Source organism: Phascolarctos cinereus, unplaced genomic scaffold (genome assembly GCF_003287225.1).
Source record: "Phascolarctos cinereus isolate Bilbo 61053 unplaced genomic scaffold, phaCin_HiC Scaffold_7;HRSCAF=346, whole genome shotgun sequence".
Lineage (NCBI taxonomy): Eukaryota > Metazoa > Chordata > Mammalia > Diprotodontia > Phascolarctidae > Phascolarctos > Phascolarctos cinereus.
Genome location: NW_027556180.1, coordinates 72,487,483 through 72,511,218, shown reverse-complemented (window position 1 = coordinate 72,511,218; position 23,736 = coordinate 72,487,483). Strand labels below are relative to the sequence as shown.

The 23,736-nt window shown below is 35.9% G+C and overlaps 1 protein-coding gene across 1 annotated transcript in view; it reads left to right on the top strand.

The window, feature by feature from the left end:
- The window catches only part of SPAG16 (sperm associated antigen 16), a 1,202,663-nt gene that overhangs the window by 693,070 nt on the left and 485,857 nt on the right, over positions 1-23,736 (top strand). Inside the window, exon 13 of the mRNA XM_078147281.1 lies at positions 19,301-19,427. Within this exon, the coding sequence (XP_078003407.1) occupies positions 19,301-19,427 (127 nt within the window). The remainder of the gene's footprint in view (positions 1-19,300; positions 19,428-23,736) is intronic.

Below are 23,736 nucleotides of genomic sequence, written 5' to 3'. Positions count from 1 at the left end.
GGAAAATTAGAATGCTAATTGTGGAGTTGTGAACTGATCCAACCATTCTGGAGAGCAATTTGTAACTATGTCCAAAGGGCTATAAAACTATGCATACCCTGGGATCTAGCAATACCCAAAGAGATACCAAAAAGATCATAAAAGAGGAAAAAAGGATCCACGTATTAAAAAAAATATTTGTTACAGCTCTTTTTATGATGACAAATAATTGGAAACTGAGGAAATTGTGCATATGAATGGAATGGAATGCTGGAAATGATGAGCAAGTGGATTTCAGAAAAACCTGGAAAGAATTATATGAACTATTGCTCAATGAATTGAGCAGAACCAGGAGAACACTGGACACAGTAACATAAACATTACATGATGGCCAGCTTTGATAGACTTAGCTCTTTTCAGCAATACAATCTAAGATCCAAAGTCCAAAACCAAAACACCCATGGCAGAAAATGTTATCTACATCCAGAGAAAGGATTATAGATTGTGGATGCAGATCAAAGCATACTATTTTCTCTTTTTTTGTTTCTGTTTTTCTTTTCCCATTGTTTTTTCCTTTTGTTCTGATTCTTCTTTTATAACATAAGTAATGTGGAAATCTGTTTAATACGGTTTTGCACGTGTAACCTATATCAGATTGCTTGCCATCTTGGGAACGAAGGAGAGGAGGGAGGGAGAGAGAGAGAAAATTGGAACTCAAAGTCAAGGAAAAATTAAAAATTAAAATGGGAAATAAATAAAGAAAGAAAGAAAATAGTATATCACTAATAGTAAAGCTCAAAGGATTATACATAGAGGGTACAGGTATAAGGTGAATTTGAGGGAATGACATAAAAATAATTAAGGGATGAGAAAGAGGAGTACACTGGGAACAGAAGGAAGGGAGTGGTAGAATGGGGTAAATTATTTCAAATGAAGACACATGAAAGATCTATTATAGTGAAGGGGAAGATGGAAGGATTGGTGATGGGTATTGCTTGAACCTTACTGTCATTTGTATTGGCTGAAAAAGGGAATAATTTACACAGTCAGTTGAATATAGAACTCTGTCTTACCTGACAGGGAAATAGGAAAGGAGGAGATTAAGTAAATTTGTGGGGGTTGGGGAGAGGGAACTGACAGGAAGGAGGGCAGATCGGGGGAGGTGGTAGACAGAAGCAAAACACTGGTGAGGAAGAAAAAGGCAAAAGGAGAGAGAGGACAAACAGGAGGAAGGAGAGAGTGGAGGGAAAAAACACAGTAACCATAACTGTGAATGTGAATGGAACGAACTCTCTCACAAAACAGAAATTTTAGCAGAATGGCTGAAAAACCAAGAATCCAAGAAACACACTTGAAATAGAGAGACACACAGCAAATAAAGATAAGTGTCTGGAGCAGAATCTATTATGCTTCAGCTGAAGTAAAAGAAGTAGGGGTAGCAATTCTGATCCCAGCCAAATAAAAGCAAAAATAGACCTTATTAAAAGAGATAAGGAAGTAGACTACATCTTGCTAGAAGGTGCCATAGACAATGAAGCAATATCAATATTAAACATATATTCACCAAGTGGTATAGCATCCAAATTCTTAAATGAGAAGTTAAGTGAGTTACAGGCATTATGAAATGTAAAATAGATCATTCTGATTATATTAAAATGAAAATCTTTTGTACAAACATAACAAATGCACCAAGTTTAGAAGGGAAGCAGAAAACTGGGAAACAATCTTTACAGCAAATGTCTCTGATAAAGGCTTCATTTCTGAAATATATAGAGATCTGAGTCAAATTTATAAGAATACAAATCATTCCTCAGTTGATAAGTGGTTAAAGGATATGAACAGGCAATTTTCAAATGAAGAAATCAAAGCTATCTGTATTCATATGAAGAAGTGCTTTAAATCACTTTTGATTAAAAAATGTGAATTAAAACAACTCTGAGATACCACTTTATGCCTATCAGATTGGCTAATGTGACAGAAAACGACAATGAGAAATGTTGGAGAGGATGTGGGAAAATTGGACAATAGTGTCCCCTGTTGGTGGAGTTGTGAACTGATCCAACCATTCTGGAGAGCAATTTAGTGCCTAAAGGACAACCAAACTGTGCATACCCTTTGATCGACCAATACCACTACTAGGTCTGTATCCCAAAGAGATCACAAAAAAGAAGAAAAGACCTACATGTGCAAAAATATTTATAGCAGCTTTTTTTGTGGTGGTGAAATATTGGAAACTGAGGAGATGCCCATCAATTGGGGAACTGCTGAACAAGCTATGGTATATGAATATAATGCAATACTCTTGTGCTATTAGAAATGATGAAGAGGCAGATCTCAGAAAAACCTGGAAAGACTTGAATGAACTGATGCAAAGTGAAATGAACAGAACCAGGAAAACATTGTACACAGTATCAGCAACATTGTGTGATGATCAATTATGAATGATTCAGCTCTTCTCAGCAACATAATGATCATATTGATCACAATGAACACAAGTACAAAAGACTCACAAAGGAAAATGCTATATATATATATATATATATATAATGCTATATATATATATATATATATATATATATATATATATATATATATATATATATATATATGTAGATAAAAAGAAACTGATGGACTCTGAATGCAAATTGAAGCATATTTTTTTCACTTTATTTTTTGTGTGTTTTTCCCCTTTTTTCTGCTTCTTCTTTTACAACTATGACTAATATGGAAATATGTTTTATATGATAGCACATATATAGCCTATATCAAATTGCCTACCATGTTTGGAAGAGGAGAGGGGAGGAGAGAGAAAAAAAATTGGTACTCAAAATCTTGTAAAAATGAATGCTAACATGTAATTGGGAAAAATACTATTAAAAATAATGCCAGTTAAAAAGTCTCTTATCATTTCTTCCCCTTTGTGTCAGCATTTAAGGAAAGAATCAAATAATTTTACAGTCTCTTTTCATCTATGTTGGTTCTAATGATTTAGCTGGCTCCCCAGCCCTACTCCCTATATATTCTGGCAGCTGGGTAGACTTAAGCACATCTAGAAGTCCAGTCCTTACTTACATTCTAACATTAATGCTGGACCAAGGTGGGGCAAGATATAACTAAAACTATGCCATTATTCCATTAGTCAATCATGAAATTTGTCTTGTCCTTACTCCTACTGTGAGCTCAATATTCTGTTCCCTAATCACTGAGTAGTATCCCGTCCTGTTCATCATGAGGTGCTAATCCTGAGTAATTCCATCCAAAACTGTCCTCTGTAATTCCACATATCAGATTGGCAACGGGCAGAGAATGCCTAGCCATGGTCTCCTGTATATATCTGTTGTTTATCCTCTTCGAGAATTGCCTAGAGCAATGAGGTGTTAAATGGCTTGCCAGTGGTTGTACAAACAATCCATTTCAGAGTCAGAACTATACCCCAAGTCTCCCAGCTCTCTATCCAGGATTCCACACTGCTTTTTTACTTACATAGAACAGACATTAAATGAGTGCTAAATTGAATTGAGTAGTTGGCACTTAAGGTTTGTCGAATCAGAAATAAAATAATGAAAATATCTTATGAAAACATGATTTGGAAGGAATGGGAAGTTTTACAATTTCACCACATAATTTGTATCTCTACACCTTCTCTGTTGTGATAATAGTAACCTTTTTGCCTAAAACAATGAATTAAAATTCCCAAAGCAGAGCTTTTCTCTTTTTTAAGACTATCAGTATGAAGGATCTTCAGTGTGGCATGGATGGCAGCAAAATATGTGGGTTTCACAGGGTTGCTCTACCAGACTAGCACAGTTCTGTGCAAATAAAAAGTCAATAGAATGGAAAATGTCAACAATCAAATAATCTAACACAGTAGTGCCAACAATACATGACATTAATCAAGCAAATAATTCATTTATTCACCAAATATTTGTTGAGTACCTACTATGTGTAAGGGAATGTGCTAGACACTTGAGAGAGGATGAGAAATTTAATAATGTACGGCTTATGCCCTCAAGAAGCTTCCACTTTAGTAGTCCAAATTATATAAACATACAATTAATATAATAAAAGGCAAATATATATTAAATGCCTTAAATGAAACCAAAATAAGAGGTTATAAGAATTCATAGGAAGGAGACATTATGTGCATGAAGTGGACAGATCATGAAAATCCTCATACAGATGATGACATTTGATGCAGACCTTAAAACAAGGGCAGGATTTTAACAAGTATGCATGTATGCTTTGTTGGAGGAGGTAGGGGCAGGAGAGAGGGGAAGTCAGGGAACAGCGTGAGCAAATGAAAGGGCAAGAAAAAGTGATTAAGCAGAATATTGAGTGCTAATTATCAATAAACTCAAAAGCAAGATTTGCCATGGATAATTAAGTTTTAGATACATAGATACATACATACATACATACATACATATATATATATATATACATACATACATATATATATGTATGTATGTATGTATATATATATACATATATATATATATACATATATATATGTATATATATATACATATATATATATACATATATATATGTATATACATACATACATATATATATACATACATACATATATATGTATGTATGTATATATATATACATATATATATACATATATATATATATACATATATATATATATATATATATATATATATATATATATATATATATATATTTGGACAGTTGCTATGGATAGATGATGCTATATTCAGAAGACATGGAAATGTCTAACATAGCTAGATTTGGGAATACATATTCCCAATAGGCAAAGAAGTCATCTTGATCATCTTTCATCTGTGCTAGGCTGTTTTCATCATCTGATGAAAATGAATAGCACCTGAATGGCAAAACAATTGTGTGGCAAAATGAAGGAGGGTGACCACACACACAAAATTCTTAATATAGATACATTTTCCTTATGTATAAAATAGGTTTTGTTTAAGAAAAATAATGGATCAAAAAAGTATAATCACAAATGATAACATGTACTTTTATTGATCTACTGATAGCTTTTACATTCTAGCATGAATAATTGGGAATGTCATGTATATGTCTATGAAAAGAAGGACAACTTTAAAAGTAAGTTGATGCTAAAATTACAGTAATAAACTTAGATATGCCAGTGATAAGTAGAACAAAGGTCCAAACACTGGACTCCCACTCCCACTGATGCTGAACCAGGATAAAATATAAACTGGGAAATACTTAACAAAATAAATTAAAATAAAATAAAACTTAGATAATGTTAATGTGTGGTTTTCTAAGTTAATATAATGCTGCAGAGATCCTTACTATGGTTTGGTGGCCCTGCTTCTATTGAGTTTGATACCAGATAATGTTGGTTTGAAAAAAGTAGCTTCAGGCAGCTTCCATATTTTCTTTAAATGGAAGACCATACTCATCAATTGACTAATTGAGTCTCCAAAAGGTGATACACTGCAGAAAACAGTTGCTGTTATAACCAAATGACAGAACAATCTGTGAGGAAGTTGTTGTTTCATCCACAAAACCTGATTTTTAGCAGTCTACAGATGGCCAAGGTCACAATATCAATAGGGTAAACAATGCGACAGCATTATTTAATGAGGCCCCATAGTCTATATTCAAATCCAGGTCCCATTGAAATTTGTGATAATTTTATGAACAGAGAAGCTATTTTCAGGACCAAGTAGAGAATATATACTTTCAATTTTGAGAAATACTGATACCACAAATATCTGCATATCCTTTTAAGGGAAAAATTCTTGATATAGATACATTTTCCTTATGTATAAAATAAAATAAAATTTGTTTAAGAAAAATAATAGATTGAAAAAAGTATAATCATAAATGACAGCATGTACTTTTTATTGACATATTGATAATTTTTAAATTCTAACATGAATAATTGAGAATGTCATGTATGAATCTAGAATAAAATGAGAGATCATAAAATATAAATATGTGACGGGCTATATTTATAAAAGTAAAAAACAAACTGGCATTTAATGTCTTAAGTCAACCAGCTTGCTGTATTTGTTCATGAACACTGCCTGCATAGCTCTGTCCCTGATTTGAACATATCACATATTGGAGATAAAATTACATGGTAGGTACGTGTCAAGAAGTGATCCTATTTGGTTCATTTTCCTTTGAAATGGTATGCTTCTGTCTGCTCAGCAAAGTGGAGAGCCAAAGCTTTGTGCAGTTTAGTAAACTATGGGATGTTGCAGAATTTCCATGGTGATGATACCTTCAATTTCTCAACAATCAACCCTTAATACAAAATTATAGTTGATGGAAGAATTCATGTAATATAATATCATGAGTGTAAAATGAAGTCTTGATTTTTTAGGATTTTTTGTGATGTGATTTTAGAATACGGTTTGAAAAAAAGATGTTATGCTTTGAGAGTGTTCACCACTTCAGTGTTTATGCAATTGTTATAAGGAGGAGGCCTGATTAGCATAGTGCTGGTAATAAAGTCTTGTAAACCATCCTGTAATTCATATTAATGGTGGTGAGAAACATTCTGGATGACCTATTTTAGTAGATTAAGAAATGCATGAACAAAGAACGATAAAGCTAAAGTTATTGCACAAAAAGGTATATTTAGTTTAATAAATGTAATACAATAAGCAAAACAGTAGCCTATTATTTTAATAATCTGAAGTTCCATAATGTTTCTCTACTATTAAATCTTTTTGAAAACTTTGTTAGATTTCTTGTTAACTATTTAGATATAGCATTGAAATAAAGGTCCTGGTGCAATTCTTTGTCTTTTTTGAGCCTCATCAGTTCCCTCTCCTCTCCTCCCATCCCCTTATGATGACCCAACTATTTTGTGAGTTGTGTGGTTTGTCCTTCTTTCTCAAAGACATCAGGAAGATGATGACATGACTTGCAATTGAATTTGATTTAAGTGAGGGAGGGCTGTGCAAAGTCACCAGCCTCACTTTCTCTCCTCCACAGACATTTGGGTCCAGTGGCCAGATGTTGATCAGCATGACTGGAAGTGGCCTAGAATGCAGTGGGAATCCTTGGCCTTTTTAAGCTAATGTCTTTCTGAGTTCATGCTTTTAGTGAGGCAACACCAATTCAGTGAGCAGAAAACTCTTTTTTCCTGAGTTGCTGATGTAATAGATGTAATGTAAATGGCTTATTTTCATCCATTCATTCGTCCAATATGTATTAGGTGCTTTATTATGTGCCTGAGCTTTAGTTATTGGGAATACAAAGGTACAAATGAAACAGCCCTCCCCTCATAGAACATTACGTTCTCTTAGAGTCAAGGAGTACCTCATCTAAGTCAATACAAATTTTCCACAAAATCAGCAAAAATTAATTTCTGGGGTGGGTCAAAATCCTCACAAGGTTTCCAGTAGACATATAGGGCAAGCTATAATTGAACAAGAATCACATCCAGGATGTCCCTGAAAAAAATGTCCAGCCAGGCTTTGAAGACCTCAAGGGAGGGGTAATGTACTGCCTCCCCAAACAGCCCATGATGTTTTTCAATAAAAATAATTAGGATATTTCCCTACAAGTCCAGCCTAAATCTATGTCTTTACCACTTGTACTCAATTCCCCATCCTTCACTATGAGACCACGCAGGTAATTCTAATCTCTCTCCCACATGCAGCAGTTTTCAAATATTTGAAATGCTGTGAGAGGGAAAAAGGATTCTCCCTTGATTACTTGAACACTGCTGTTTTCCACTCCCAAGTCTCACTACTATACACATGTTAATGTCTTCTTCAGATTAAGCATCCTCAATTCCTTCAGTCAGATCCTCATATGGCATATACTCAAAGCCTTTTTCCATCCTGAACATAACACACTCCATATGTGCTCTGCCTGGGGCAGAATACAATTTGACACTCACCTCCTATATTCTATACTGTTCATTGATCTTACTGAAGTTTAAGATCACAGTAGCATTATCAATTAATAACATTGATGAAACATGCATTTAATATGCACCTACCATATTCCCCAAACTCCACTGGTTTAGATTGGGTCACCATGCAGCAAACACTTAAATACAGCAGATTAGGTTTCAGGTTTGGAGGCTGAGTAGGACAGTGGGGATTGTTTTCTATGGAGGAAGAGTTTCCTCTTTACAGATTATCCAGGTCTTCATGTAGGAGGAGGGGAAAGGGGACTGGTATGGCTCAAGAAAGCCCAAACATTCCATCAGGATCTTTATTTCCATGTTATACTTAAATAACAGAGTTTTAAAGTAAACAAGAGGTTTCTGGGGGTGGAAGTGAGGAGGGAACATATGTGCGCATAAGAGTCAGCCAGTACACAGGCACAGAGATGAGATATGGAATATCAATAATGAACAATGACAAGACTTACAATCTAGCTGAAATGTAGAGTATAAAATGGGAAGCAATAGATCACCAGGCTGGAAAGGTTGGATGTAGCCAGGTTGTGAAGGGCTTTAAAAGACAAACAGAGAAAATTATGTTTGATCCTATAGACAATAGGGAGCCAATGAAGTGGCATGTTGACTCGGAGAGGATTTGCAATTCATTGTGGTCCCAAGACTTTTTTCAGATGAATTGCTATTTAGCTATTTCAATTCAATTCAGTAAACCTTTATTAAATGCCTTCTACATACCAGGCACAGTGCTAAACAGTGGGGATACAAAAGAAAAAGAGAAACAGTGCCTTCCCCAAGGGACTTGGGATCTATTCCATGAGTCAAAGCCAAGCAGAGCTGTTGATGGAAAAATGAAGCTCCCTGATTGTGTGAGCCCTCAATAAAGGAAGGCTTTTGGGGGAGTATAATGCCCTGCCCTCCAGCTCTTCAAACAGAAATGAGAAGCAATTGAGGATGAGTTGACAATGTGTTGAATATCAAAATCTGAGTCAATCTATTTGTCCTGGTGTGGAGCATGGTATTTAGTTGAGTTGAAGTCAAGCAGAGTTGCTGATGGAAAATGGATACCATGTCAGATAGAATGTGGTTATTGGAGCCATGACTCTTCCATCTTATATTTGTGCAGCTAATTTTTAAACTGAATGTAAGACTTTGTATTTTTCTCTATTAAATTCCATCTTATTATTATTCTGTACTAAATTCTATATTGTTGAGATTTTTTTTTGACCTCTACATGTAAGAAGCAGCTAGGTAGCACAGTGGTTACAGCCTGGAGTAAGGAAACTTGAATTCAAATCCAGCCTCAGACCCTTTCTAGCTATGAGACCTTGGGCAAGTAACTGCATCTCTGTCTGCCTCAGCTTTCTTAAATGTAAAATGGCAATAATGATAGTACCCATCTCACAGGGTTTTTGTATCGATTGACATAATATTTGTAAAGCACTTAGTACAGGTCCTGGCACATAGTAGGCTCTTACTAAATGTCTATTTCCTCCCTTCCTTTTTTCTTCCCTTCTTTCCTTCCTATCTTCATTTTTCCTCTCCTTTTAGATTCTCACCCCATTATCCATCTAGTTAGCCATCCCTTTCAATTTCATGTCATCTGCAAATTTAATATGTAAATCCTTTGACAATATTAGATATAACAGGGCCAAAGGTAGCTAGAACTCCAGGACACTGACAGAGACCACTTTTCTCAATAACATTGAGATAATAATGTTTGCTTTTGGGATAATGTCCTTCAAATAATTCCAAATGCAACTAATTGTATACTATCATGTAGCCCACATCTTTCCATCTTGTCCACAAGGAAGGACTTTATGAAATGCTTTGCTGTAAATACCCTGAAATATCTAGATAAACTATCTTTCCTAAAGGCTAATAGTCATTAGTGTTCAACTTCATTTTATCCTGAAAAAAACAATTTAACTTATTTCTCTCTGGCTTTTGGTGAATCCTCTGTATGTATAGCATTGACTTAGGGCTCACTTCAAAAAGTTTACATATATATACATACATATATATATATATATATATATATATATATATATATATATATATATATATATATATATAGGGAAGGGGGTCCTAATACCAGTGGAGAGAAATGATTTCTGTACCAGTGTTGGTGATATGCAAAGATTCAGCTATTTAAATCACATCATTTGAAGAGTTTCACAAAGTCCTACTACCCCCAAATATTTTTCTGTAGCATCTAGTATCATGATCCCTTTGATCTGGCCGGAAATTACCCTTAGTAGAGCCATGGATCTGGGATGAGGAAATTGACACATATTGCCTAAGAAGTTAGAAGAAGAGGAGAAAAGAACTTGGCAGTCAGAGAGAAGAAAATATGAAGAAGAAATAGGTTTTTAGATATGCCCTACTCTGGCTAGACACTTGAGAATGTGGTAGTACCATATTGGTCAAGGGGCAGGGCAAAGATTTTCACCCATTTTTCTGTCTTGAACATTATGTTACCAAAAAACAAAAACTTACAGTATTGTACATATCTTTGACCCAGTGATACCACTACCAATGACCAAAGAAAAAGGAAAAGGACTTATATGCACAAAAAAATATAGCAGCTTTTTCTGTAGTAGAACTGTAATCTAAGATGGTGTTATCAACTGGGGAATGACTGAACAAATTATACTATGTAATTGTAATGGAATACTGTTGCACTATAATAAACACATTTAGGAAATGGATAATGCAGGATTTATTTTTGCTTGAATATGCATATGTTACAACAGTTTCCTTTTTCTTTTTTTCTTTTGTTCAGTGGGGGGAGGAGGTAAGAGGGAGAGAAAATAAAGTTTTGTTAATTTAAAATAAAATTTAATTTATAAAGTTAAATATGCCCTATTGACACAAGTTGCCCACCCTCCCCACTCCCCTTCCTCTGTTCTCTAGGACATGTCATCAACCATATTGTCAGTCATAACCACACACACCCACATGCATAGGATGGAAGATAGCCCTAATAGCCCTTTGCACACAGCAAGTACTTATTAAGGGTTTTTTTAAATTGAAATAAATTGAAATTTATTTTTAAAAGGCCATTTTTAAAATGAGAGGAGCAAGAATCTGGCATGATAGGAATCACATTGTACATAGACCTGTCCACCACTTCTATTCTCTGTAATTTAGGGGAGAACAAATATTCCAATAGACATTTCCTCAAACCTTTGTGATTTTCCCTAAGTTTTCTTAAATTTTGAATTCTGAACAGTTGGATATGGGCATTGTGGGAAAGAATAAGAAAGACTTCAGGGAGGAAGAAAAGTTGTATTCAAGCTACAGTTTAAAAATGTGTAAGGGTTTGAGTTTATTGTGATTTTCCTTTAATATCCAAAAGAAGCATTGTTAAAAGAATATGCTTTGACAGAGGATTAGTTTTACTTTGACAGTGCCCTCTGATTTTCTCTCAGAGAGAAGAGAAAAGGAGGAAGTAGGATCTGAAAAAAAAATTAGTGAAATAGGAGAGGGAAGGAAACAAAATATGAAGATTAGAGCATGGGGCAAAGAGATTAAGCAGTCTGAGCCTGTTGCCAATTTGCAGAGATTTTACTCTATCAAATCAAACTTTGAAAATAAGAATATCTACTAAATTTTATGGGAATGTTTCTTAAAAAAGGGATGAAGTTATAGGAGCATACAATGAAAAGAGATGGACAATAGGTTGGCCACCAAAAACAAACTTTACCTACTTACTCATTTTGTCAAAGGCTTCCTCGTACACGTCAGCAACCAAAGAAATAAGATTGGAATGGAGCATGGAGACTCAGATCTGATGTGGAAGAACTGCAAGTCCCAGGTCAGGTTTGGGTGCCCTTTTTTACCCACATGCTTCATTTTCAAACCCATTGTACTCCAGATGGGCTGTTCTCATCTCAAACCAGTGAACCACTAACTCTGGCAAAGTGCATAGCTAGAAGTAACAGTAGGGCTAGAAAGAATGAAGCAGCCCTGTTGGAGACAACAGAGATAAGAGAACAATGTGAGATCATGAATTATTCATCTTCAGAATTCTGCTGATGAATTTACAGCTTCCACTACATGAGAAAGAACACTTTAAAACATTTATGGATTTTGTATTTCTGTAAAGGCTTAATGAATTAGAGGATCAGCATGGGATATGTGGGTGGGTCTGTGGTATAGTCTTCTCCATTCTTTGTAATATTGGAGAATAGCTCTTGCATAAAATAATTCAAAACCTAATTTGTATAGCACCAGATAGGCACAGAAGAATAGAAAGGAGAATAAGGGTAGAATGATGTCTCCACACATTGCCAAATCTTTCTTGGATGGTGTAGGGCAAGAGTTCTTAATTTTCTTTGTATCATGGACCCCTTTGACAGTCTGGTGAACACTAGAGATCTTGTCTTATAATAATAATTTCTTAGAATAATGTTTTCAATGCATGAAATAAAGCACATTGGATTACAAATGAAACCTATTCTATTATATTGAAATACAGTTATCAAAATATTAAAGGAAATGTTCAAGGACCACAGGTTAAGAAGCTTTGGCATGGATCAAGCTACTCTTTTTGGCCTAATTCAGCCATACATATTGAGCTGAGAGAGGACAAACAGAGAAACAACTGAAGTGAAAGCTGTCATTTCTGCCTAGTCTGAAATCAGAGTACCGATTTCTGGTCATACTAGTCATTTTGTGGCTTTAGCCCCTTTTGCTTACTCCTCTTCACCAGGTCATTGAGGCTCCCTAGAGCTCAACTTCCTTACCCATAAAATGAATGGATGGGCCATCCCGGAGGTTCTTTCTGGCTCTAAATCCTGTGATCCTTCTGGACTGCTTCCCAGGATATCTGCCACACCTACTCTGTCCTAATTAGCTACTGTTGTGGATTATCCTCTTCTGTTCATTCTTCTCTCTCTTGTTACCTGTCTTCTGACCATTTAAATGCCCATTATCACATCCACAGGGACAGAGACTGACAGGGAAACGAAAAGAGTTACACAGTTCCAATTTGTCAATGTTATTGCTTGTTAATCTCTAGTTAAAGATTTGGTGGTGAGTAGGTAGAAATTATTGCTCAAGGCAGGTTTGGGGAAAATCCTTGGCTATCAATTATCTATGATGTCATTCTTTCTCATTATTGAAGATTTATCAAATCAACTATATCTTATTTTAAAACCAAACTAGGATATTGCTGTTATCTGACTTTATAAGTTTTAAAGCATGACATCTTTTTTCTTTTTTGAGGTATCTAACTTTTCTTTGTTTAAAAGGAGGGGAAAGGAAATGACCTTCAATAAAAGCTAGAACATTTCAATTCATAGATTACATAAATATGTACAATATGCATCATATCATATATTTATATCTGTATAAAATTAACATCCTGCTTGCAAGAAGCAAATTCCCTAAAGCCCACAAATAAAAAACATCCAAGAGAGTTTTATTCTCTTTTAGCCTGAGTTTCAGTCTTCTGAAGGAATGACTTTCATGTTTCCTTACCATAAGACAAAAGTTCTTAAAAATAAGTAACCATTTTACTTACTGACTTTCAGAAACTCTCCAATCCAGCACTCCAGCATTTCATTCTGTTTCTTCCCTCATGCTCCACTGCAGCAAAAGAGATGAAAAATAAATAGAACTATTCATATTTTTGCCTGATTAAGCTATGAAGTAGATCACAGATTACCTCGAAGGTTGATGGCAAGCAGCAGCCCACATGTGCCTTTGAAGTAAGCAGAAAGTATTTATAGACAAATGAAGATTGCTGTTTTAATCATTAAATGAGAATTATGGCAAGCAAAAGTAAACAGAAGACTTCTGAGGATTCTCACTCTATTAGAAACCACAGTAGAAAGTGAGAATGATTGCAAATAGAAAAAGAGTGCATTAGGAACAGATGGGCTGTTATTTTAAAACTGGGTTCAATGTGTAGTATAAACAAATGAAGAAGAAAATATTTTTGAAGCCATTGTTGGTTTATGTTTTGTTCAAAATTCCCCTGTTGGCTAGTATGTTATTTATAATATAACCTGCAATGAATTAAGGAAGTCTTTTTTTCCCCACATTTTCAGTAGGACTCAATCTAAATTGAATTTTCTAAGTTTAAAAACTTTTCTAACACCATAACTTGATTTCTCCAGCACGGTTTGTCAATCATCAAACATTGATTAAGCACCTATTATGTCTCAGACACTGTGCTGCTTCTGAGAATAGACAGACAAAAATAAAACAGGCTCTGTTATGAAACAAATACCAGGTGATGTGGGGAGGAGGAAGAGGACATGGGCTTCTAGGTGATTCAGGAAAGGCCTTTCATAGAAGGCTGTGCATGAGTTGAGCTTTGAAGAAAAGTTGAGATTCTGAAAGGCAGAGCTGAGCAAGTATAGCTAAGTGGGACAGTAGACATCTATGTGGTACACTGCATAGAGCACTGAATGGAGGCATGAAGATTTGAGTTCAAATCTTGCCACAGATACTTACAAGTGACCATGGACAAGTCCCTCTGCCTCTCTCACTCACTGACTTTGTAAAATGAAAACAATGATAGCACCTACCTTACAAGATTGTCGTGAGGTTCAAATGAGTTAACATATATATATATATATATATATATACACCACTTTTCAAACCTTAATGCACTATGTAACTACTATGTAGTACTAATATTATTCTGAGCATGAGAGCCAACTTATTGTGAAGCCATGGTGATTGAGATGGAATATTGCTCTTAACTGACAGTGAGAAAGCTAGTTTGGTCATACTTTAGAATACAGGAAAAGTAGTCATGTATTATAAACCTGGAAAGATAGGTCGGAGTCAGTTTATGAGGGAATTTAAATGTCAGATAGAAGAGCTGGTATTTGATTCAAGAGGCAAGAGGAACCACTGGGGTGTACTGAGCAGTAGAGGGAATCTTTGAGAAGAATATCCCAGCAGCAGCTGTGTGGAGATGAATTAGAGAGGAGAGAGCCTCATTCAAGGAGAGCAACCAGGAGGTCATTGTAATGGTCTAGGGCAGGTTCCCCAGCCCTGGTCTAGGGAAGAGCTGACAACCTTCCCAAGTACATGGGATGTGGACATGTTTAACAAAATAAATAAAACTACAGTAGAACATAGAGAAGTCAACATATAGAAGTAGGGATCCTCAAGTTGTGGCTCCAGTTTCTGTCTGAAATTGATACCTCTCATTTCAGGGGTAAATGGGTGATGAGGGCCTGAACTAGAGGGGTGGCCTTTAGAATGGAGAAATGGGCATGAGTGAGAGAGATGTGGCGAAGGTAGAAGTGACCAGACTTGGTGAGTGATGGGATGGGGAGGAGAACGAGCACCTCTGGATGACTCCAAGATTGCAAGCTTTTGTGTGGTAGAAATGAGGACATTTTCAGGAAGAGGGATGTGCTTTGAAGGAAAGAGAATGAGCTCCATTTTGGATGTGTTGTGCTAGAAATGTCTATGGGATATCTAGCTAGACATAGCTAACAGGCAGCTGTCCATGCTGGGCCAGAACTCAGAAGAATATGGGATGAGTTGTTACATGTTAGTTTTTCAGATAACTCTTTAAGGATCAAAATCTTTAAAATATTTAATCTTTTTGAATGGAAATAGTTCTGAAATATATTATGCACTTCTCTGTTTCTTTGAACAAGATTATACTGGTCAGAATGTAAACATTTCTTGAAGAGTGAGCATCATAAATCTGAATGTCAATTATAGTAATACCTCCATCATCCAGAGGAAACACTTCTGGTACCAATAATAATAACTACCATTTATATAATGATTTAGGGTTTGCAAAGTGTTTTTTTCGCATAGAATTGTATTTGATTCTCATAGTAACCCTGTGAAGTAGGTGCTACTGTTCCATTATTGTTCAATTGTTTTGAATCTTTGTGAGCCCATTAATATCTGTAACATCTCACTAATATTAGCTATTATGAAGTACAATCCCGAAATTTGGAAAGATCTTACTTTCAAGTTTGATTTTCAGATTTCAGTTCTCCATAGACACTTTTATTTTATATTCCTAATTAAAATAATGGACAACAATATATCATTAGTATTTCTACCTTACTTTGGTTGCATCAGTATTACTTGCATCAAGGAATGGAGGATTTTTTAAAGAGGCAATAGAATCTTCTTCCCCTTCAAGTCAAAATTAGTCATCAGTGATTTCTCTTAACATTCACTATCCTCCCTTGATACTCTGCAATCTAATGTAAAAGGTCTAAGATCATGTAAGACTCCAGTAATCTTTTTTTTATTTAAGTCATCACTTCGGTACAAATAAATATCAGTACAAGCCCAGGATGTTAAAAATACAATTTAGTAGCTAAACCCTTGCCCTCTTATTAAAATTAAATAAAAGACTCCTGCCTCACACTACAAGCTAATTCTTCATAAAGGTAGGGCATTTAGATAAAATTCTCTCCTCCCACAGCAAGCTAATGTACAAGAAATAGACTTTAAATGAAAGTGTATCTCACCTAGGAAAGCAGATGACATTGTTTTATGGGCAGTTGGAGGTTCACAGAAATAGCAATCACTCAGGTACCAGAGTGATAAATTAAATCTGGGGGTGGAGAAAGAGAGGGAGGAAAGAAGGTGAGATGGAGGATAACACAGGAGGTAAGCTGAGAGGGGAAAATAGCTCATGAGCCAACTCATCGCTGCCCAAGAGGATGACCGCAGAAAGGGAAACCGAGAAAACTGTATCCGGCTTCAGTGTTTATGTTTTTGATAGAAATGTGCAAATCATTCCCTTCGCTTCCAGTGCTGTCATGGTCCATCACTTTAGTCTGTTTTCACCTTGTGAAGGAATTCTGAATGGGCCTTCCTGCTCTGGCAGCTAATCAATCTCTCACAAGTCTGTTCATGCAGTCTGTCTGCCTGGTGATTCCACCCCCCCCATACCTTAAGCCAGTGATTCATGACAAGTGTACCTTTTTTTCCTCCTGTGTGGTGTTCTCTTCCCTTAAGCTGAATGAAGACACATCCTACCCCTTGCCTTTTGGAAACTACATAAATCATAATTGCTCAGTAAGATATTTTTAACTTCCAATCACAAATTAACATCACTCAAAATTGCTTGAGTTTTAATGAAAACTAATAAATCCTAAATCTGTTATAGATAGAAAAAATATATAAAGAATAGTTTCAAATATGTCAATAGTAAGAACAGTTAAAAAGAGACACACATGTTCCTTGACTGTTTATGCTGTGTAGACATGTTAATTTCTTTTGATGTTAAGCTTTTAAACCTGGAATCACATCCTATCTCAGCTACTAAGTACTTGAAGATTCTGGTCGAATCATAGATCCTCTCTGAGCCTCAATTTCTATGTCTATAACCTGAACGTGTTGAACTCCATGACTGCTGTAGTTCTTTCCAGGTCTGTGACTCTATGAGCTTATGTTGCTTTAGTAGGGTTGTTTGTTTGTTTGTTTTGCTTTGTTGTTGTCGTCGTTGTCCCCTGCCCCTACCCAGCCCTCACAACATAAGCAATGCCTTGAGGCTCTGTCCTCCATTCTTTTTTTCTTCTTCTTGTATACTCTGAATCTCTTATTGACTCCTGTGGCTTCAGCTCTTAGTTCTATGCAGATCAGTGCCAAATTTATGTCTCTATTCTATCTGAGGCAGCAAAATGGTGGAATGAATAGAATTGGAGTTAGGGAATCCTGAGTTCAATTCTGCCTGTGTGATATTCACCAGTCAAATAGCCTTTCTCAGCCTCAATTTTCTCATCTGTAAAATGGGGGTATAATAGTACCTTCCTCAGAAGGTTGTTATGAGGATCAAATGAGATAATACAGGTAAAGCATTTTGCACACCAGCTTTTATTAGCTCTAGCTCCTGAATCTCTTTTGATCTCCACATCAACATTTTCAACTATCGACTTGATGTCTCCTTTGTTCTTTAATGGCACTTCAAGTTCACAATGTCTGAAATAGAACTTATCTTCCCCACAAAATCTGCTCTCCCCTGACTTTCTTTATAAGAACAAGTATCTGTTGATGAAAAGCAAATTTTGATGAAATAGTTCTATGGTTAAAACCCTGCTATGAAAGATAATTATTTGTTAGGTGAATTAAGAACCTTTGCCTTGATTGAAAGTGTGAAGAAACTGACTATAGGCTACAAAATGTCAAAGCTAAAAATCCATACACAGTTGTGGAAATTCAAATCCATGAACACATTTGGCATTAACAAAAGTTAATTAGTGTTGAAAATGTAAAACTAAACAGAAAATGTGATTAATAAATTTTATAATTGTTCTTCATCTTCAGTGATTTTTATTAGATGACAGTATTCCAATATGTGCCTTAGCCCAATAAAGTAGACAAGGTGGAAAAGAACTCAAACCAGGATTATTTCTCTCTCTACTCCCTAATCCGGTGCTTTGCCTAAAGTAGATGCTCAACATGTAATATAGTCCTTGACCCATCTTAACTTCCCAGAACAGCTAAAAGAGCAATGTTTGGATACAAAGGTTCTGACCTTTGCCTTCCCTTCCAAATAGCCCCTCCCCTTCCCCAAAGATGTCCAATGCCTACTCACTTTTCAAGGCCAACCCCAGTACTAGCTCTTCCATGAATTTTTAGTTAGTGTTCCCAGCAATCATTTCCCTCTCATTTGAACGTCTTTCTTAGGGAATTTTCCAGAATCCCTATGAAGTGACATTTAAAATGATATCCTGTTCCATTAATTCCATTAGTTCACCAACACCTTGCCATGAGCTCTTTATGTAGGACCCCTGAGCATCCTTCTTAGGAGAAGATGAAGAAAGAATCCTTACATCTGCCATTAGAAGAAGGGTGTGGAAGAGAGAAGCAGTGACCCTTGGGTTTTTTGTCCTCCTTCTCCTAACCACCTTTTCTTTTAAAGCATGCCTTGAAAATAAAAATTCATAAAGAAGTAACATCTGCTGCTATTGATGAATTGACCACACTGCATTAAGCTAAAAACATCCCTTTAATAAAATTTGAAAGGCAAAAAGTGACTACAGACCTTTATGCTCAGTGATTTCCTAGGCAAGATGTCAGGATGGTCTAGGGGAAGTGACCTGGAATAGTCACTGAAAAATATAAGTTCCCCTCTTCCCCTCCCTCACCTTCTGACTGACTGATATAATGGCCATAGGCCACTTGCTGAAATTTTTCAGTGTCTCTTCCCCCCACACACACTTATTACAAAATGAAAAATAAATGAGAAAATAGAAAAAAAACAGAAGTGATTTTGGGGTGAAAAGCTATTTTTAAAATAATGCTATTAATTGGTCATTCCTTTTTAGATTTCCTCTCATTTGGATTATTTTTAGGGGTTTGTTTTTAGTTCTTCCTCACTTTTAGGGGAAAAAGCCTTTCAACATCAGAAAGTTTACTATTTTAATGGTCATTTTAGTTTTGCTCTTACCTCTCCAATTGTCTTTTTTTTTTCTCCATCTACAGTGAAAGATGCAGATATACCTTACGTGGTCACACGGACTCAGTCAACAGCATTGAATTTTTTCCTTTTTCCAATACTCTTCTCACCAGCTCTGCAGACAAATCCCTGTCTATCTGGGATGCTAGAATGGTAAGTTAATTATTTGACCTCTTTGAAGATGTCTAAGGATTACAGTTAGCCAAAAAATGGAATACATAACTTATGAGCAACCAAGTAAGAGAATTCGAGGTGAATGCTAGCTGGATCCCTGGACTTGTTTCTTGGATTACAGTATCGTCAGGCAAATGAGAAGAGTTCATATATAAGCATGATTGCTTCTTCATGTATTTATTGATTCATTTACTAAAAACATTTATTGAGCATTTGTTGCATGAAAACTATTGTGTTAGGTGCTATGAGAGAAACAAAAATACAAAACTCTACGCTCAATAATTTTAAAATTAGAATTCAACACAAGGGACTCTAGGAGAACCCACAGTAAAACGTGTTCCTAAAATCCGAAAAGTGTCAATTGTAATACAATGCTATTTCCAAAATTCAGTGTATCAAATTTTTCACTAATGTGAGTTTTCCTTCTATCTATACAAACCATAAACTCTACATTGTCTTTATTCTGTTCAATCCTTGTCCATGACCTCGCATTGATCTTCCACATGTGACTCACCCAACATCTTACTCTCATCTCTATTTTTAACATTTTATGGGCACGAGGGCCACCTTTAGGCTGCCTATCCCTTTACTCTCTCCACTCTCACTATTTGCTCTGCACACCTTTCCCAATTATACATTTCTTGAATGTGCAATACAATTTTCTTTATGCCACGCGGGTATATAGCTCATCGTAGAGTAATGGGGTGATCCACAGAACCCTTGCTCTACTGGAATGGGGCACACTTTCCATGAAGCCTAGATAGCCAAGCTATGAAACTGGGCACACACATTTGAAGGAAGAAGCTTTCCTTGTCACCCCTATACAATATTAAATATGTAACAACCTGCTGGTTGCTATCTTATGTTTCCTCATGTGATGTGACAGATTAGGATGAGCATATAAACTACTCGTAACTATTGATCTCTGCTCATCTAAGAGTGTACATTCCATGATTAATGCTTAGGACTCTCCTAAAAAAGGCATGTATTGCTTTGTCTCACAGTTCAGTCTGAACACTGAGAATGAGTAGGTGCAGTGTAAGGGATGGGACTATGTCCAGCAGTGTAGATTATCACAGTCATATCTGTTTTTGGTCCTTATGGAAACCTCCAAACTAGATGATCTCACCGTGTTTCTTCCTGACTCTTTAAACCCCACTGGCTCCCTTATCCCCCAAAGATAAAATAGAAACTCTTCTATTTGACTTATTTTTCAATTTTTAACATTTTCATTTGAAATTTTGAGTTCTTCCCTTCTTCCTTTCCATCTCCCCTCCCTAATATGGGAAACAATCAGATATAAATTACATGTGTGCAATTATGTAAAACATTTCCCTATTAGTCATTTTGTATGAGAAGAATAGAATTAAAAGAAAGAAAGTGAAAAATAGCATTCTTCAATCTGTATTCAAACAATATCAGTTCTTTCTTTGACGCGGATAGTTTGCTTCATCATCAGTCCTTTGGGATTGCCTTGGATCATTATATTGCTGAGAATAGCCAAGCCATTCACAGTTCTTCATTGAACAATATTGCAGTTATTGTCTACAACATTCTCCTGGTTCTGTTCACTTCACATTGTATCAGTTCATGTAAGTCTTGCCAGCTTTTAATGAAATCATTCTGCTCATCATTTCTGAGAACGTAATAATATTACATTCCAATCATATACTACAGCTTTAGCCATTCCCTTTGCTTTCCAATTCTTAGCCACCACAAAAAGAGCTGCTATAAATATTTTTTGTGCAAATAAGTCTTTTTTCTTTCTTTTTTGGATGTCTTTAGGATATAGACCTAGCAGTGGTATTGCTGGAGCAAAGGGTATGCAGAGTTTTATAGCCCTTTGGGTATAGTCCCAAACTGCTCTCCAGAATAGTTGGATGAGCTCACAACTCCCCCAATAACCCCTCCAACATCCAACATTTTCCTTTTTTATCATATTAGCCAATCTGATAGATGTGAAGTGGTACCTCAGAGTTGTTTTCATTTGCATTTCTCTAATCAATGGTGATTTAGATTTTTTTTTCATAGACCTATAGATCACTGTGATTTCTTTGTCTGAAAACTGCCTCTTTCATATCCTTTGACCATTTATCAGTTGGGGAATGACTTGTATTTTTATAAATTCAACTCAGTTCTCTACATATTTGAGAAATGAAGCCTTTATCAAAGATACTTGTTGCAAAATTTTCCCCTGGGTTTCTGCTTTCCTTATAATTTTAGTAGCATTTTTTTTGATGCAAAAACTTTTTAAATTTTATATAATCAAAATTATCTATTTTAAATTTTGTAATGCTCCCTATTTCTTCTTTGTTCCTAAATTTTCCCCCTATTCATAAATCTGATAAAACAGATAAACTATTCCATGCTCTCTTAATTTGTTTGTGATATTACCCTTACTTGTAAATCATGTACCTACTTTGACCTTATCTTGGTATGTGCTGTGAGATGTTGGTCTATGCCTAGTTTCTGCCACAATATTTCCCAGTTTTCCCAGCAGTTTTTGTCAAATAATGAGTTTTTGTTCCAAAATCTTGGATATTTGCATTGGTCATATATTAGATTACTATATTCATTTACTATAATGTAATTTGTGCCTAATCTATTCCACTGATCCACCACTCTATTTCTTTCCAGGGGTGGGGAATTGAGGCAACATGTGGCCTTCTAGTTGCTTGGGTTTAGCTTTTTGACTGAGTCCAAGTTACACAGAACAAATCCTTTTATTAAGGGGATTTGTTCTGTGAAGTTTGGATTCAGTCAAAGGGCTGCAATTGAGGACCAAGAGAGACACATGTGGCCTTGAGGCCGGAAGTTCCCCACTCCTGTAGGCAGTACCAGATTGTTTTGATAATTACCACTTTATAATACAGTTTGAGATCTGGTATGGCTAGACCACCTGCTTTTGCATTTTTTTTCATTGATTCCCTTGATATCCTTATGCTCTTGTTCTTCCAGATGAATTTGTTTTTATTTTTTCCTAGTTCTATAAAATAATCTTTGATAGTTTGATTGATATAGCACTGAATAAATGGATTAGTTTAGGTAGAATTGTCATTTTTATTACATTGGCTCGGCCTATCCATGAGCAATTAATATGTTTCTAATTGGTTAGATCTTTAATTGGATAAAAAATGTTTTATAGTTGTGCTTATATCTCAAGGCTGGAACCTGGGGCCAAGGCATATATATATATATATGTGTGTGTGTGTGTGTGTGTGTGTGTGTGTGTGTGTGTGTGTGTGTGTGTATGTGTGTGTGTATGTATGTGTGTATATATATGTGTGTGTATATATATGTGTGTGTATATATGTGTGTGTGTGTGTATGTATGTATATATATATACACACACACACATACCCGTATATATATATGTATGTATGTATATAATGGTATATAATGTGTGTATATATTAAACACATGTGTGTGTGTTCAATTGAAAATAATCCTTCACTTCCTTAGAAACTGAGCTGAAACAGCCCATTCTATTCAAAGCCTTTTTTGATTTCAGCTGCTGACCTCTCCCAACTACTTTGGGTTTGTATCGTCTAAACAGAATACTGTCAGACTGAGACAGTCTGAGGAATGGTAGGTTGCTGTGGGTAACATGATAAATAGAAGAGAGTGCACAGTGGCAACCTACCTGTCAAGTTACATGACGGGCACAACAGTGACTAGTGGAAGGCAGGTTAAGCGGGGCACGGCCAAAGCATTTGTTACATCTTTACTTTCTTTTTCATCCTCTACATTTTTCATGGGCCACCCCAAATCCTTTGGTGGGCCATCAGCAGCCCATGGGCTGTATGTTCTACAGGTTTGTCTTAGAGGAAGAGATGAACTATATGAGGTGGCGATAAGAAGCCACTGCATCCTAGGAATGGGGGGGGGGGTGACCAGTGCCAAAGGCACAGAGAGATTAAGTGAAATATTGTATGTAAGGAACAGAGAAATCCAGCTTGGCCAGATTGTTGAGTGTGGGAGAAAGAGCAATATCTAATAAGGCTAGAAAAATAGGCTGTGTGAGACCAAAAGCTAGATGGAAGAGTTTATATTTTATACTACAGGGAGTAGGAATTTACCAGGGTTAGTTTAACAGAGGAACCACTTGGTCACATTTACACCTAAGGAAAATTAATTTGAGAGCATTGTGTAGGATGGACTGGAGTGGTGAGAGATTTTAAGCACAGAGACAAATTAGGAGGCTGTTGAAATAATTGAGGCAAGAAGAGATCAAGGCTTGAACAAAGGTACCTGTGTAAGCACAGAGAAGATTTTGAATTTTAGAGAT